This window comes from Mobula birostris, chromosome X, assembly GCF_030028105.1.
Source record: "Mobula birostris isolate sMobBir1 chromosome X, sMobBir1.hap1, whole genome shotgun sequence".
Taxonomy (NCBI): Eukaryota; Metazoa; Chordata; class Chondrichthyes; order Myliobatiformes; family Myliobatidae; genus Mobula; species Mobula birostris.
This window is the reverse complement of record NC_092402.1, coordinates 69,525,558-69,543,096: the sequence shown is the minus strand read 5'-3', so window position 1 is coordinate 69,543,096 and position 17,539 is coordinate 69,525,558. Positions and strand designations below refer to the sequence as shown.

General features: G+C 39.2%; 1 protein-coding gene across 1 annotated transcript in view; it reads right to left on the bottom strand.

Annotated features, from left to right (window-relative positions):
- Positions 1 to 223: 223 nt before the first annotated feature.
- The window catches only part of esyt1a (extended synaptotagmin-like protein 1a), a 146,919-nt gene continuing 129,603 nt past the window's right edge, over positions 224 to 17,539 (bottom strand). The window contains exons 21-31 of the mRNA XM_072249614.1: positions 15,570 to 15,659; positions 14,825 to 14,920; positions 14,518 to 14,589; positions 12,545 to 12,631; positions 10,687 to 10,830; positions 10,265 to 10,515; positions 7,709 to 7,801; positions 6,933 to 7,064; positions 4,921 to 5,017; positions 4,313 to 4,362; positions 224 to 4,031 (exon numbers count right to left, since the gene is read on the bottom strand). Coding sequence (XP_072105715.1) covers positions 4,010 to 4,031; positions 4,313 to 4,362; positions 4,921 to 5,017; positions 6,933 to 7,064; positions 7,709 to 7,801; positions 10,265 to 10,515; positions 10,687 to 10,830; positions 12,545 to 12,631; positions 14,518 to 14,589; positions 14,825 to 14,920; positions 15,570 to 15,659 — 1,134 coding nt within the window. The 3' untranslated portion in view covers positions 224 to 4,009. The remainder of the gene's footprint in view (positions 4,032 to 4,312; positions 4,363 to 4,920; positions 5,018 to 6,932; positions 7,065 to 7,708; positions 7,802 to 10,264; positions 10,516 to 10,686; positions 10,831 to 12,544; positions 12,632 to 14,517; positions 14,590 to 14,824; positions 14,921 to 15,569; positions 15,660 to 17,539) is intronic.

The window sequence follows — 17,539 nt, the reverse complement described above, 5'->3', positions numbered from 1 at the left end:
GTCATGATGCATCTATAGAGAAGTAGTTATTGTCTTGGGTAATACCCTTTCCTAAAAACTACAAGAATATCTATTTCTCTTTGACTTGATGAATATTTCCACAGCATTTGGCTTTTACTTTATGTACTTTAGTCCCTCAAGTGAGGCTTGACCCACAAACTACTGCCACCAAAGAGAGCTGCCATTGAACAACCTTAAGAGTAAGTGAATTATCACAAGTAAATAATTGTCGCTGCATTCTTGTTACTTTATTGAGATTACGTATACATACAGCAATACAATAAATGTACATGCAGAATTATTTATCTATAATTCTTTAAATTCATGAAATGTGAAATACATAATTAAGTGCCCAAATCACAACGTGCTCTAATATATCTTGGCAACATTTAATCAGAAAAGTAGCAGTTTACTTTATGCTTGTCATGTTTGATAACTGATAAGATATTCAGAAGAATGGCTTTAAAACATTCCTATTGGAAAGAATTTCCTGTAGTAACTGAAGGTAAGAATTCAAATTAGTAATGTATTTGATTTATTTTTCACCATACATTGACCTTGTGTTACTTTTTGTCTGAAATATAAGGCAGAGGAGTAGTAAACAAGAACTAGAATGGAATCATTAAATGATATCGGGTCCAAACTAGATAGAAGCTTGTCCTTCAGAAATTGTATGAAGACAGTTTCAGTCACAGTTTAGGAAGCTCAGTTCCAGCTCATTCACTTTTTGGTGTTTTTAAAAAAAACTTAGATGGGATTTTAAACAAGTCAATATTAAGGTTAATGGCTTTGGTTAGTAATACAGTTTACAATATTTTGTTTAAAAATGCTTAGATTTATAGTGATCATTCTTGACTGTTGAAGTTGCTGAATATTAAATTTTATAATGTAATAATTTCCTAAATAATCTAGTTTGGGAAGACTGGTCGATGTACAGTATTCTAAAGTGCCATTATTTTAAGTAAGAGGAGTATTTATTTTTCTATACTCTAAACATGGATAACGTTAAAATGTCTCTTTTTCCCTGAAATTGAAGCAACTGAGTTTAAAAATGAAAATTCTGTGTTTTATAGTTTTGATATACTGAGCCTTGGGGAACAAAGTTTAACTTAGCATGATTTTTTGCATACAAATCCACCAACCTATTTGACATTCAAAAACAATGCAAGACCGACCACCCCTGACTGATAATGCACACCTCTCACCTGGGAATACAAGGCTGTTGCAACTTTGAACTTCAAATAAGAATTTTAAATTTCAAATGAAATTTCAGTTGGATAATTGTACCTGTAGCTTCAACATACCATATGCAATTTGTATACTCAAGTTACAAAATTCCAACCTGCTTAAAATTGTTAACCATAATCCCTTTCTGACTTCAACTGTTCAAAGATGGACACGCAAAGCGGATTTTTAGGTGGAGGCAATTGTCTCTATTAATTCTTAAAAGGAGCTGCGTGGATAGGAATTTAAGTTAAGAGAGAAAGCAACAGCTGATTGATAGGTTTCTTTTGAGGAAGGTGAAGGATGAATTTGGTGGTACTTGGAGTATCTGTACAAAAATAAAATAATTTGTGGACAGTGGCTGAAGTGAGTTGCTTGATGGGCTGAATACTCTTGCCTTTTCCTTTTTTTCATATACAGTATTAAAGACTAAGAAATAAAGTTGCCAATTGTACTGAAGGGTATGGATGTGTCACCATTAGACTATTTCTGTGCCTATGGAATGGCAATAGAGCTCAGACCAAAGTGATCACAAACTCTGAAGCAGGATTTTTTTTTTGAATATGTGAGTTATGATATGTCGATGTGAGAGGCTTTTGCAGTGATGAAAGCTTGTAGCACCATTAGTGCATGATTACTCTTCAAACGTATTTTTTAAAACTATATGTTAAAATGTTGCCTCGTGGAAACTTAATGATTTTTATTTTCATTCAGACTTTTACAAGCTGTAAATCTTGAATATACATAATTTTTTTTTTAAAAAAGGCACATGTAAAGTTATTGTTCCCAACCATTCGGCTAACCCAGGAAATAAGCAAAGTATTTCTGCAGACAGCTATTTTCTGGTTAGGACCATTCTTGGGTGACATTAATACAATTTATCAACTTTGGCTTCAGTTCTGCTACTGTAAAGTATCCATTGCTTACCATGACCTGCACTGGTTCCATTATTCACTGGAAGACAATAGGGTGCAGCATTTAAGAGGGATATCAATCTACATAAGTTCTCAATGTCTCCCTACTCAGAATCCCAAGTCTTTATCTTCTCTGAATACTGAAACTGGTACTTTAAGAGCTAAGACAAGAAAGGCAACCGTATTTACTGGGTATCAAATTGCTCTGAGAAATGGGGTAGAAGGCATCTTTTCCCCCCCCTTGATTGAGAAAGTCCATTACTAAATCCAAGTATAACCAACACTGAAAACAAAAGTGGAAGAGCAGGGTTGGGAGTTGTCTGGAATTTGAGGAAAGCCTGGTTGATTAAAAAACTAAAAGATTTCTCCTGGCCATTGGCAGTTATACTGGTGGCTGCCCACAGTTAACCTTAAGATACCTGTTGCCAAGGTTTCAGGACACAAAATAGACATTTCAGTGGAAGTAATTTTCCAGACACAATCTGGCATGCTAAATTCTAACCACCACTCCAGAAGTGTGACACCTTTCAACTTCTGCAGCTTGCCAGAACTTGAACCAAGGCATGATCTGATGAACCCTGGGGCTCTGTTTCAGGCACATTTGACAATTTTGCCAGTATCTGTAAATAGCCAAATCTCAAAATTTGAGGGTTATTTTCCAATGCCATGTTATTAGCCCATACAATTTCACTTCAAATAAAATCCCATACTGATGAAGGGTTCCCATCCTAAAATATTAACTCTGGTTTTCCTTTCCACAGATGCTGCCTGACCTGCTACTTGTTTCCAGCATTTCCTTATATCTGATTTCCAACGGCTGCAATATTTTGATTTTATTTTAGTATATGTTGTTCTTATGTGCACTTGGACATTCAAATCCTTGAACACTTCCATGTTAATTGGGGTAGAAATTGGTCCTCACTACAGAAAACGGAAGCAAAAAGCAAAACCTGGAGGGTGGCAATGCAGTGTTCTTTTACCCAATCAATAACTGTATTTACCAAATGCTGCCATATTGATGAGGATTTCCCTTCCCTCAAGGTATTCTAAGCTACCTAAACAAAGAGTAGACCTCTTGCAAATGTTAAATAGAGGCTAAACAGTCTTGAATTAGCCTCCATACTATTTAATTTATGGCAAGTACCAATTAATTGAACCTCATCTGCAATGAAAGTCTTTGAGCAATGCTGTAGATAATTGCTTATAGACATTGAAATATAGTTTTTGGATTACATTTCATGAACTAGTTGTTATTTTGTATTAATACTTTTTTTAAAAAAAAAGTCTCATTGGGGAAAAAAAACTACTTTCCACCCCATCGCTTCAATATTCTCTTTGTCGAGAACTGCACAGTTTAAGTGCATAGTGATGCTGTCAAATTAGTTCCAGCTCAATCCTAAACTCAAACCTCTTCTGCAGTAGTTATCTAGTTTCCATACCATCCATCTTTCTGAAATGAGCCTGCTCATTACATTAAAGTTTTGTAATGTGAACCCTCAATCGAAAATGCATCAAGATCTCCCAAACTGTTTCATATAGGATGTTGTAGTTCATTTCCATTCACCAAGTAGCTTTATGATCATAGTTAAACAAGATGTACTTGAATAAGAAGATTGTTTGCAAACAATAAAAGGATGAACATAAACAGAATGAGCTGTGACTGACTTAATACTCTGATCATAGTCTTTGGAATTTTTTTTGTGAATTAAAGCTAAAACAGGAACAAAGACATAGTAATTGAATATAAAATATTTAAAATTAACATAATACTTAGTGGTATGAAATACTTCAGTAGAAACAAAACCATTTAAAAATAGTTGGTCATAAACCAAAGACAAACTGAACAACGGGTTTAATGCGACTGAATCATCCTATTCTTCCTTCAAATCGAACCTGCAAAATTGAATAGTTTTATTTTAATAATTTGCTGTACATGTTTAAAATTATCTTAGTTTTTATTCCTCTAGAAGCTGTTAGCCTCATATTGGATACAGTCATGTACAGTAACAACTCTGATGGCTCGCAGAAATAGTCATACTTCATATAAAACAATGAATGGTGACAACTTCTTCAACGGTTAAGGACATAATTGAGCCCAGTAAGGAAATGGTCTGAACAGAGAAGCAAGCAGTTTGATCTATTTTTCTTACTCAAACCTTGACTTGCTCACTTACCACTGTGTTACCTCCTGAGTCAGGTCAAGTAGAGAGAGATCAATATGGAGCTGTAAGAGAACCAGAGGTAGATCTAGTTAGAAACCAAGTTTAGTAAAACTCAAAATTAAGGAGATGGCACAAAGAGTAATAAACACATAAAAATGGTAAGAAGGGTTTAGAATAATCAGAATCTTGCTAACTTTGAAACACTAGTCTTGTTCTGCAATAAATTCCATGATTGGTCTTTAAAAAATAATTTTTATTTGTTTAGATTGATAAGGTTTTTTAAGACAGTTTTTAATGGTTAAAATCTATTCATTCCCAAGATATAGGCATTCCTTGCAAAGACAGTATTTAATAAGTGCTTTCTTAAACTGTAGTGGCCCTTGTGGTGAAGGTACTGTCACAACGTTCTTGGGCAGAGAGTTCCATGAGAGGGAAATTGGTCTCCCTGTGCCTGTTACCTTTTAAGTGGTACAGGTAACTGATTTTGGAGATGCTGTTGAAGGGTTTCACATATTGATTTTTTAATGCAATTGTGTCCATTTTACAAAACACTATCATGAGTGTGACCTGTGCTTTTTTAAAAAAATTTCTTTTAAATGTTCTTCATAAGTGTACAGTACCTTTCCAATCTCTTTAGACATGAAGGAAACACTGTTTTTTACTGTGAGCTCCAACTTCCTCTTCTCTGCTTCCTCCAATGATATTTCAAACTCAAATCTGGAAAACAAAATGCCACTAGAACAAACTCTAGAATATGAAAAACTTAACACAACCCATTATTCCTACACTACTCACTAGATGTTGATTCTATCACATTTGCTAACTCTTCAATCTCCCACTCTCACTCATACACATAGAGTTGATCCCATATTTTAGGAATAGCAGCTAACTTTCTCAACTAGTTGGATCAATCTAACAAATTGTTAGATTGGCCTTTGAGTAGGTTAAAAGGTCGGTACAACATCGTAGACTGAGGGGCCTGTATTGTGCTGTATTGTTCTGTTATACCTAGAAATCCCTCTTCTTGAGGAAGTTCTTTCTAAAGTTGCTTAAAATGCCAACTATTCTTGGAAATGTAAAGACATTTTGCACACTAAATCCTTTAACATTAAGTAGTATCTTGTTATTTTACGTGTGAATAATAGTTACATTGGGAATAGAAGGAACTATATTATTGAAAATGCTGCAATATAATTTATCAAGCTTAGATAAATGTCTCAAGTTATTATTTTGCTTAAATCCCTTAGGTTTTCATGCATACTTGTAAACAATCATCAAGAACTGTGCTGCAGTGGTGAAGCAGTTTTTGCTACTGCTTCATTACCACACCACACATTATCAGGGATGCAAGTTCAGTCCTGACCTCTGGTTCTGTCTGTGTAGAGTTGCATATTTGCTTTGTGACCTCATAGGTTTACACTCTGATTTTCTCCCATGTCCCAAAAATTTGCTGGTAGACTAATTGGTAACTGTAAAATATCCATTAATAATTTACAAAAGAAATTTTGATGGGAAGAATGGTACAGTATTGGTCTGCAGTGAAATAGAGAGCTGGAAGAAGGTGGAACTGATTAAATAACTCTGCTCAGATGCTGCATGGGTCAAAGGGACATCTTTTGTGTCATAATAAGTTCATCAGAGTTGGTGCTTTGATTTTACTGCTGAAGTATTCCATACAAAATTATTTCAAAGAATTAATTTTTCCTACCGGATGTTGAAAGGACTAGATAGGGTGGATGTGGAGAGGATGTTTCCTTTGGTGAGCGTATCCAGTACTAGAGGGCACAGCCTCAAAATTGAGGGACAACCTTTTAGAACAGAGATAAGGAGGAATTTTTTTAGTTTTTAATTTTTTTAGCCAGAGAGTAGTGAATCTGTGGAATGCTCTGCCATAGACTGTAGTGGAAGCCAAGTATATTTAAGGCAGAAGTTGGTAAATTTCCTGATCAATCAGGGCATCAAAGGGGTTGAGTAGGATCCGGGATCAGCCATGATGCAATAGTGGAGCAGACTTGATGGGCTGAATGGCCTAATTCTGCTCCTATGTCTTATGGTCTTACTGCTCAAAGTAAGACTCCCTTTAAGTGTATTGGATATTTCTCATTTCCATACCTACTTAACTTTCCATTCTTTTCACTTTTGCCTGTTTTCTTTTGCTTTTTAACATAGAACAGGACTAGCACTATACAGGCCCTTCGGCCCACAACGTTGTATCAGCTTTTTAACCTACTCCGAGAACAATCTAACCCTTCACTTCCAAACAGCCCTCCATTTTTCTTTCATCCATGTGTCTCTATCTTGGAGTCTTTTAAATCTCCCTAATGTATTTGCCCCTACCACTGCCCCAGCACTGCATTCCACGCAATTATCCCTCTGTGTAAAAAGAAAAACACAAAACACAACACCAACCAACCTCTGACAGTCCCTCAAATCACCTTAAAAGTATGCCTTCCCATTGCCACCCTGGGGGGGGGGGGGAGTGCTCTCTGCAAGGTCCATGCTATCTATGCCTCTTATCTTGTACACCTCGTCTCATCCTTCTTCACTCCAAAGAGAAAAGCCCTAGTTCTCTTAACCTTCCTCATTTCCTTCTCTTCATTTCTCTTTCTTTAATTGCCCCTATATTCCTTACGTTTCATTATATTCTGGATTAATTGTCTTCTTCTTCACACTTGTTTTTCTCTTTGTCGCTTTATTTTTGTCAGGGAGTAGAATGAGAGAGACATATGGGTCCGGGACCTCCTTGGAATGGAGTCTTAGGTTCCTGCAACAAACAACCAATTAGTATGCATTACTTTTTTTAAATACTGTATTGTGAGATTGAAAACAGCCTCTGAAAAACAAATACAATCCCTATGTAGCCTTTGAGATGAGAGGAAAGGGAGCAGAAGGACTGGAGAACACAGAAGAGAAAGGAGGAGAATGGAGAGGAAAGGGGATGAGAAGGAATGGGAGAGCATTGTAAAAGGGAATAAGGGAAATAGTCGAGTGGCTGGCAGGAAGCAAGAAAGGAGATGAAGGTGGTGGGTAGCAAACTGGAGAAAATGAAGGTGGCGGATGAGGAGCAAAGTTGTCATCCGTACCATATTCAGCTAAACACACTACTTAAATGTGATTTTTGGTTGCCCTGCCAGTATAGACCTGTTTTCCAATATAATTTTCCCCCCAAAGTCATCCAGCAAACAGGCACTTGGTATTTTGGGACTGACAATAATCTTGATTTCGTGCTGGCCTCAGTATTAATTGAGTAATATCAAGTGATCCTCCCATCAATTACCTGTGGGAGCTGCTAGAATTCATTCTAATGAGGCAGCATAAATATTTCTCACAATCATGACAAGCTGGGATCATTGTTATCAAAAGAACTTTTTCCACAGTGATCTATTAACTAATGATCAACTTCCTTACCTGCAGGAATGGACTACAAGCATCAGTCTCTCTTGTTGCACACTATATTGCAGAGTCAGCTTGATCTGTGGTGACTCTGAAACATCCATTTTGCTGGAAGAAGAGGACAGTTCAATTATATGAAAAGATAGCAGCAATTGAATAGTGGAGTGATTACTCAGTAACCACACGTGAGATTACCCACATTTCTGACATGGATAATATAAGCAAGAACTAGTATTTACACTATTCCAGTGAATGTGAATATTTATCAATTGAAATCAGAGTGCAGCTGTATAAATACTATTAGAACAGCAGAATTGATGTTACACAGCAGGCAGCCACTTGACAAGTACAGTAACACTAATCTACAGTAGGTGGTCCAGACTAGCAGATGCTTTATACTGTTGTATTATACCAACACACTTTATTTCCTTTTAAAAGTTGTACACTCAATTTTCATTGAGCCCAGCAAGTTTCAATGAGTGTGGGAACTGGAGTCCCAATGTGGTTAAAGGGAGAGCCAGAACCAGGGCCCTGGTGAAACAGATGCTGAACTATTTAGATTTCCAGCAGATTATGAATTTTATCATATTCTGGAAAATCACTGTATTTATACAACGATCAGTTCCTCAAAGTAAGCATGTACATGGATACTTGTTCAATATACAACATGAGCACAAAGTATTCTGGGACACAACCAACTATGCTGACAACATGACTCATGTTGAGAGAGATGAGACAGCTGTAGACTGGATTCCAATCAATTTGAGAGATAGGTTGTAACTCTAAGCCACAAACCACCTCTAAGATTAAGGGTTGAGAAACAATAGATCAATGTATAAGAAAGATATGAAATACCTTCTCCTTCAGATAGGCCCTTGGAATTGAAGATTACTTGCTCCCACCTTTTGGGTTCTGAAGTCGTTAATGAGAGTAACAGACTATTCTACAAATGGGGCTGGTGGTAACTGATAAGGTGGGTAGTTTATGAGGTGGTCTGGTGCTTGTACAGAGGTCCTGTGGCATGGATTCAATGTCATCCATTTTGAGCTGTCATGAACCAGAGGTGCTCAGGAGTTAGATATAGAATAGTATAGGCCCTTCGGCCCACAATGTTGTACCAACCCTCAAACGCTGCCTCCCATATAACCCCCCCCCCCACCTTAAATTCCTCCATATACCTGTCTAGTAGTCTCTTAAACTTCACGAGTGTATCTGCCTCCACCACTGACTCAGGCAGTGTATTCCACGCACCAACCACTCTCTGAGTAAAAAACCTTCCTCTAATATCCCCCCTTGAACTTCCCACCCCTTACCTTAAAGCCATGTCCTCTTGTATTGAGCAGTGGTGCCCTGGGGAAGAGGCGCTGGCTATCAACTCTATCTGTTCCTCTTATTATCTTGTACGCCTCTATCATGTCTCCTCTCATCCTCCTTCTCTCCAAAGAGTAAAGCCCTAGCTCCCTTAAACTCTGATCATAATGCATACTCTCTAAACCAGGCAGCATCCTGGTAAATCTCCTCTGTACCCTTTCCAATGCTTCCACATCCTTCCTATAGTGAGGCGACCAGAACTGGACACAGTACTCCAAGTGTGGCCTAACCAGAGTTTTATAGATCTGCGTCATTACATCGCAACTCTTAAACTCTATCCCTCGACTTATGAAAGTTAACACCCCATAAGCTTTCTTAACTATCCTATCCACCTGTGAGGCAACTTTCAGGGATCTGTGGACATGTACCCCCAGATCCCTCTGCAAGTATCCTGTCATTTACTTTGGAAGGACAATCTGCAAGGTAGAGTACAAAGTGTACCACCTCGCATTTCTCCGGGTTGAACTCCATCTGCCATTTCTCAGCCCATTTGAGCACAATTGTTTTTTTCCAAGGAGCCTTGTACAATAACCTTAAATCTTGTCCTTTGTTCCTGCTTATCTCTTCCCATGGCAGAGCTCAGAATATTGTGTCTGTTTAAGGAGTCTGGTGTGAACCAGGCATGCACAATGCAGCAACTGAGAGGAACGTGGGTGAGGATGCTGATGTTGGGCCACTTATCCTGGCAGTAAATTTGGAAAATTTTGTGTAAACGTAAATTATTCCCCCAATTCCTTGTGATGCAGACAACAAGAGAAATGGGTCAGGTATTAGAACCACGGATATTTTAGAGTTAAGGTATTTGGCATCATTGAAACACTTGTGCATAGGGTCATAGGAGGTCCTAGATAGATAGATGAGGGGTTGTCAATCACCTGTCATGTGTTATTGTATCTAAAAAGGTATAAATTGTAAGTATTTGGCATTTTGGGAGGTGGTGCCACTCAATCTCCCCTCCCCCCCCCCACACTCTCCATGCACAGTTGTACATTTATGACCCCAAACTCTAAGTAGCTCTTCAACCACTACACAGCTAGGGCTAGAATACCATGTTTCCATCTTCTAACAGACACAGTAAACCTTAAGGAACAAAACATTATGATATAACTTAACTCTTGCTATTTGCCAGGTTACACAAAGCTAATGTTCGGAAAGCATAAGCAAAAGAAGAATGAATGAAAATAAAATGTTCCTCTCTACCGATTTGTTCTCTGACGCAGATCCTGTTCTGATGACGCTGACTCGCTTTCAGGAATGTTGGCATTATGCTCTGAGGTAAGGGAGGCCACTGAATGGCTGCTGGGATCATTTACTAATGATGAAACTGGTTTCGGTTCACACTCATCACTAGCGGAAGCTGAGAATGACATATTCTCCACCTCATGACTAGTTGGTTCTTGAGCTGTGTTCTGAACTGAGAAAAGCTCCCTGGAATGCTCAGAAACTAGGATCTGTGGGATAATAAAAACATCATATAAAGAATATCAAAACACACTTACAATAGACAGAGAACCCAACTTCTGATAAAGGGCACCAGTCACAATATGTTCACATGTTGCAGGAGACGCACAGTCATAGATATAGATATACGTATACAATCTATACTTATTTTGTATTCTTACCCCAAGGATAACCTTCAACAAAATTTGGCTATTGGGTCCTGAATTTTCCAGCTGAAACCACTTGTCTAAGGTCAAATTCTTGCAAGCCAGCAATTCAGAGAGTGAAATGGTAAGAGTTCCCAGAGTGTGACTGTCATCTTTAACCTAGGGGAAAATTTTGAGACAAATTAATCAGGCACATACTTGGATTCAACAGAAGTGAATTCAGGTTATTTCAAATTGTTTCGTGTTTCTGCCTCGCTTAAATTAGGGGTGCTGAGCTGAATGTGTTGGCATGCTATGAGCTGGCTGATATATCAAGATGGGCATGCTGAAATGATGGAAATGCTCAGCAGGTTATGCAACATCTGTGGAATATGAGACACAGACAGAGTTAATCTTTCAACCTTTATTCATAACTGGAAAAATAAAACAAACATACTTTATATTGCAGAGAGGAGGGAATAAAAAGGATGTGTGATAGAGGAATTGTGAATGCGTCTTGACCTTGGCTTATCTATCTGGAGAAGTAAATGGAGAGGTAAATGAGGGCAGTCAGGAGAAAAACAATGAAGAGCATAACACAACAGTTGATGGAAATCAGAAATAACACAATGCTGGAAATAGCTGATCAGGCAGCATTAGTGGAGAAAGTTAGTGTGGATAACAATATAACTGGCTAGTTCTGACACAAAGAGCAAAGGTTAACGATTTGAAATTGTTGAATTTGATATCGAGTCAGTCTGTATAAAGACACAGATGAAAGATTGGATCTTGTTCAAGCTTACATTTGGGCTTTGTTAGAATACAGTAGGAGAGGGCCAAATGCAGAAAGGTCAGAGTGGGGGTAGGATAGAAAATTAAATTACCAAGCGACTATTAGATGAGCAGTCTTGATCTCCACCCTAGCACTGATAATGGGGTGTCAGGGAGGGGTAGCACCTCTGATGGGGGAACATGTCGCGTCCCTTTCAAGGCGGTTAGTCCATCTTTGGTCCCCACCTGGCACTCAGGTCTCACCTGTGGCCCCCCGTAGCTGTTTGCATACAACAGCGGCCACACCCCGGGCAACGGCTTTGACAAGCCGGCTAAACCAGGTGAGGGTAGCCGACGAGTCTCAAACCCTTGGTGAGATAGGGAATTGTCTATCCCAACATGTGAAGACAGACTCCGGTGGATTGAGCAGACAAGAGCAATGGAAGGTCCAACGGTCAAGGCGGTGGTCTAGTCATGGAACGTGTAGAGCAGGACAAGACACAGAAGACATCCTGGTCATCCACTGTGCCTAGTCCCATCTCCAGCCGTCTCAACTCTTGTCTTGCCACTGGATCCAGATGGGAATTGGGAAGAGAGAATGAGGCTGATGCTGCACAACTCTCCCTCATTTAAATCCAAATGAAGCACTAGTCTCAGCACCATCATAGCCAGCTGGTGGCACAGTGGCATCAGCATTGGACTTCAGGGCGAGAGGTCCCGAGTTTGAATCCGGCTGGGCCGGCTCCCTTGCACATTTTCCATCCGTGCTGGGTTGAGCATCGAGCTAGCAACTCGACCTCTTAAAAAGTACTAATGGTGTCGAGGTTTTCATCGATGACGATGGACGAACCTTAGCACTGATATTCCTCTTGCTGTCTCCCATTGCCCCCGTTACAACTCTGATCACTTGCTTTCTCACTTTCCCAGTTCTGATGAAAGGTTATTAACCTGTTTTTGGACTCTGCCCTAACCTATTAAGTACTGCTAGCATCTTCTGTTTTTATTTCAGATTTCCAGCATCTTTTTGAGGTTAGCATGTGGATGGACAGGTGTGATGAGGTGTCTTTTCACGATAAAGTATCCGAATAAAAACATTTTATATTCTGGTGTTCTCACTGTTTACCTGAACCTCCAGATGATCCACGTTTGGATCCTTAACAAGGAACGAAAATGTCTCCTCCCAAATAGGCACGTCTGTGCTATTAATAACCTGTGACAGAGAATAACATCAATTCACAAAGAGGCAGGTAAACTTAATGAGCAACAAGGCTCCCATCTTAAAGCTCCAGAAGTGTTTAAGTCATAAGTCAATGTATCACATAGTTTGCTTTGTTTAATTTTAAATCATTTCTTCCATAAGACATAGGAGCAGAATTAGACCACTTGGTATTCAGTCCGCTATCTAATCATGATTTATTTTCCTTCTCTACCCCATTCTCCTGCTTTCTTCCTGTAACTTTTGATGGCTTTAATAATCAGGAACATATCAACATCCTCTTTAAATATACCCAATGACTTGGCCTCCACAGCTGTCTGTGGCAATGAGTGCTGCAGTAGCCTAGCCATTAGCACAACGCTATTACAGCTTGGCACGTTGGAGTTTGGAGTTCAATACTAACATCATCTGTACATTGGTCATTGTATATTGTCCCGTGATTAGGCTAGGGTTAAATCAGGGTTTGCTGGGCAGCACGGCTCAAAGGGCTGAAACAGCCTAATCCGCACTGCGTCTTAATAAATAAAAATAAATTTCACAGATTCACCAACCTCTGGATAAAGAAATTCCTCCTAATCTCTGTTCTGAAAGGATATCCTTTCTTTCTGAGACTCTCCCACTATTGGGAACAGCCTCATGTTCACTCTATCTGGGCCTTTCAATATTTTGTAGGTTTCAGTGAGATCCTCCTTCAAGCTCCAGTAAGAACAGGTCCAAAGTCAAACACTCCTGAAATGTTAACCCTTTTGTTCCCATGATCATTCTCGTAAGCCTCCTCCAGACCCTCATAAATACCACCATGTCCTTTCGTAGATATGGGGCCAAAAATTGCTCTCAATACTCCAAATATGCCTTATAAAGCTCAGCATTGCATCCTTACTTTTGATATTCTAGTCTTGAAATGAATGCTAACATTGTATTTGCCTTCCTTACTAATGACTGAACCTGCAAGTTAACTTTTAGGGCATCTTGCACTAGGACTTCCAAGTTTCCTTACATCTCCAATTTCTGAATTCGCTCCACACTTAGGAAATAGTCTAAGCCTTTATTTATTCTACTAAAGTGCATAACCATATACTTCCCTGCAGTGTAATCTATCTGATGGTCACTTCTTTGCCCATTCTCGTAATCTGTTCAAGTCATATTGCTGACTCTGTTTCCTCAACACTGCCTGACCCTCCACCTACCTTTGTATCATCTACAAACTTCGCCACAAAGCCATCAATTCTGTCATTCAAATCATTAACATACAATGTGAAAATAGCGGGCCCAACATCAATCTCATTTTTCACTGGCAGCCAACCAGACAAGCCCCCCTTTATTCACACTCTTTGCCTTCTACCAGTCAGCTAATCTTCTGTCCATGTTAGTATCTTTCCTATAATCTATTTTCTTGATTATAAGATTATAGTTCTTTCCGTAATCTATTTGAAAGGGGGGAGGTTGAATTTTCAGATCATGAAGGTGGAAGTCTTATTGCTAAGAAAAGAACAAAACATGTAGTCAAACATTCTCAGGTCAACTAGATTTTAGGTTAGGGATAAAGCACCCTCTACACTATCCCATCAAACATCTTTGACAAGGATAACATAAGTGGAAAACAGATCAATGCTGCCTCAACTTTATCCTATCAAATACCCACAGGAAGAGTATAGAATGAATTAGATACAGGATTGATCTCTGTGACTCAGTACAGCACACAAGATACAGAATGAGCTCTCTTATTCAGCATCATTAATGTACCTCAGCTATCAATCTCAATGTGTTATTCCCTCAACAGCCATTTCAAACCCTTACTGACCAAGCTACTAACTTTTGAAGAATATGATTTTCTCAAGAGTCTCATGTATTTTGGAAGCTTCAAATTCAAATTCCTTTACCTGACTTTTATATGTGGTGTGGTCGACAGTGAGCTGAGCCATTGGACTGGGGGGCTTCTTTCCTTTCTTCATCTATGAAAATGAAAGATCTACAATGAGAATCACAGTAAGTGAACAAGAGATAGCAACTTCAACTCAGTGGTTGTTTAATCAAGTATAGAATGGTTAAGTATTGAATATAGTACAGTATATACAGTAAGACACTTTGATAAAGCCTTATCCATGTGATGGCAAGGATTAGTTTCATCAACTATAACATGGGACAGAAATTGGCATTTTATTGACAATCACGAAAACCAAGGCTTACAGGAAGTTCATGTGCTCTGTCTAAGTAGACGGACAGGATGGCAGCAGATGGCTCCACCTCATTATGTGTGAAAATGGTTTTGTTGGCCTGAAGCACCTGCAAACAGATGAATTGTGGGGAAACACCATTATTGGAAAATATAAGCTCTTCGATTAAAAAAGCTGCCTATTCCAACTTCTTATTTAAAAATTAAAATCCAATAATGCACAATCTAGTTTCAGTCTAGCTGGTCACAACATCATTTGACCTGAAACAAAATATTTGCACAAAAAAATCCTAAATTTAACAATCCCACTTCATTCTGCAGTATTTTCTAAAATTCTTTTCCAAAGCAAAAAACTTATGACAATTTCTAATTCACATGGAGATGATAGAGATGACTGAGATTACTGGCTATGATGTGAACTGGAGTCCACTGACATCGTTAGACTCACGCTTTCCAGCTAAGCACAACAACCATGATGTGTGCATTTGGTTTCAAGCCAGAAAGTACTTTCGCTCAGTTCAAAAATAAAAGCCATTCATCTTTCCCTCTAGCATCAAATTTGATAAACTAGACTCAGTCCACAACAGCTAAACTTCATCCAAGTTATTTAGAACTCAACACAAATACTTGCATCCCATCGCTACCCACCACTACACGCCTAATACATGATGCTCAAAGGGCATTATATCGGATGTGCAGCCTCTTGGGTATGGAGACAATATCTTGCGAAATGCTGCATTGTAAATAGGGGACTGATACCTGGTCTAAGATGATTGAATCCATACTTGGTGGCAACCATTCCAACTTGAGATGAAGTTTCCCTGACTTGACATCATTCAAAATGAACCACTGCAGAAAAGGAAGTCAAACATAATGTTACATCACATAAAGGTTATGATAATCATTTCATTCTCCAACTTTAATAACTAGAACGTATGTATAATCTATTTATAAATAATGGCATGCACACAATAATCTTTGGGTGCAGAAAGGTTGCTGGCTGAATGCTCTGAACAAGACACACTTTTGAGACGTAAGAAACTAGATGCTGGAATCTGGAGCAAAAAACTTCTGAAGGATCTCAGCAGGATAGGCAGCATTGTGGGGGTTGGGGGGGGGAAACTGTTGACATTTTGAGTCAAGATCTTGCATCAGGACTGAGAGTGGAGAGGGAGAGAGCTGGTATAAAGAGGAGAGGGGATGAGAAGGGCAGTGTGGAAATGGGAAACGAAGTTAAAATGACAAGCAAGCAGGAGCACGTAATAGGCCAGGTTGGATGAGATGAACTCCCTCCAACCTCATCTACTGCTTTTGGTTCCTCTAATGAACTACTTTCTAATGTGTGGAACTTGCTCTGAGATACCAAAATACAAATAATAACCACAAAATCATAGTGATCTCAAAACAATTTCAATCAGCAATCAACAATGTTGCAGCTGGATACCAACAGGAAACAGAGAAGGCATCAAAGGTATAGTTGCTAAATTTGCTGGTTTTACAAAGATAGGTAGGAAAGTAGGTTGTGAAGAGGACATAAGGAAGTTACAAAGGCATAAACCCGCCTTTGAAAACCTGTGCCAACCAGCTGGCTGGAGTGTTCAAGTACATCATCAATCGCTCCCTGCTGTAGTTGGAGGTTCCACCTGCTTCAGAAAAGTATCAATCATACTAGTGCCCAAGAAGAGCCTGGTGAGCTGCCTCAATGACTATTATCCCATAGCACTCACATGTACTGTGATGCAGTGTGTTGAGAAGTTGGTCATGGCTAGAATTGACTCCTGCCTAAGCAAAGACGTGGACCCACTGCAATTTGCCTACTGCCACAAATAGGTCTACAGTGGATGCAATCTCACTGGCTCTCCACTCAGCCTTAGATCATTTGGACAACAGCAATACTTATATCAGGCTGCTGTTTATTGATTACAGTTCAGCATTCAACACAATCATATCCTTAGTACTAATCAACAAAATTCAAAATCTGGCCTTCTGTATACCTCTGTGCAACTAGATCCTTGATTTCCTCATCAGAAGACCACTATCAAATAGCTCCTTCTTGCTGACAATCAACACAGGTACAACTCAAGGATACATGCTTAGTCCACTGCTCTACTCTCCCTACACTCATGACTGCGGCTAAGCGCAACTCAAACAAACACCATCTATAAATTTGCCAATGACACAACTGTTATTGGTAGAATCTCAGATAGTGATGAGAAGATATATAGGAGTGAGACAGATTGGCTGTTAAGAGTGGTGTCGCAACAACAACCTTGCACTCAAGGTCAGTAAGACCAATGAACTGATTGTGGACTTCAGGAGAACACCCAGGAACTTGAAATTGCTCACACTCTCCACTTCTGAACCCTCAATGAGGATCGGTTCGTGTTCCTTCAACCTACCCTTCCTGAAGTCCACAGTCAGCTCTTTCACCTTATCGGTGTTGAGTGCAAGGTTGTTGCTGTGACACCACTCAACTAGTGGTACATCTCACTCCTTTACACCCTCTCATTTTTATCTGAGATTCTGCCAACAACAGTTGTATTGTGAGCAAATTTATAGATGGCATTTGAGCCATGCCTAGCCACACAGTCGTGGAGCAATGGGCTACGCACACATTCCGGAGGCACACCAGTGTTGATCGTCAGCTTGGAGGAGATACAGTATTACTACCAATCCGCATAGATCGTGCACAGATCAAAAACCCAGAATATAAAACACAAAAGACATAT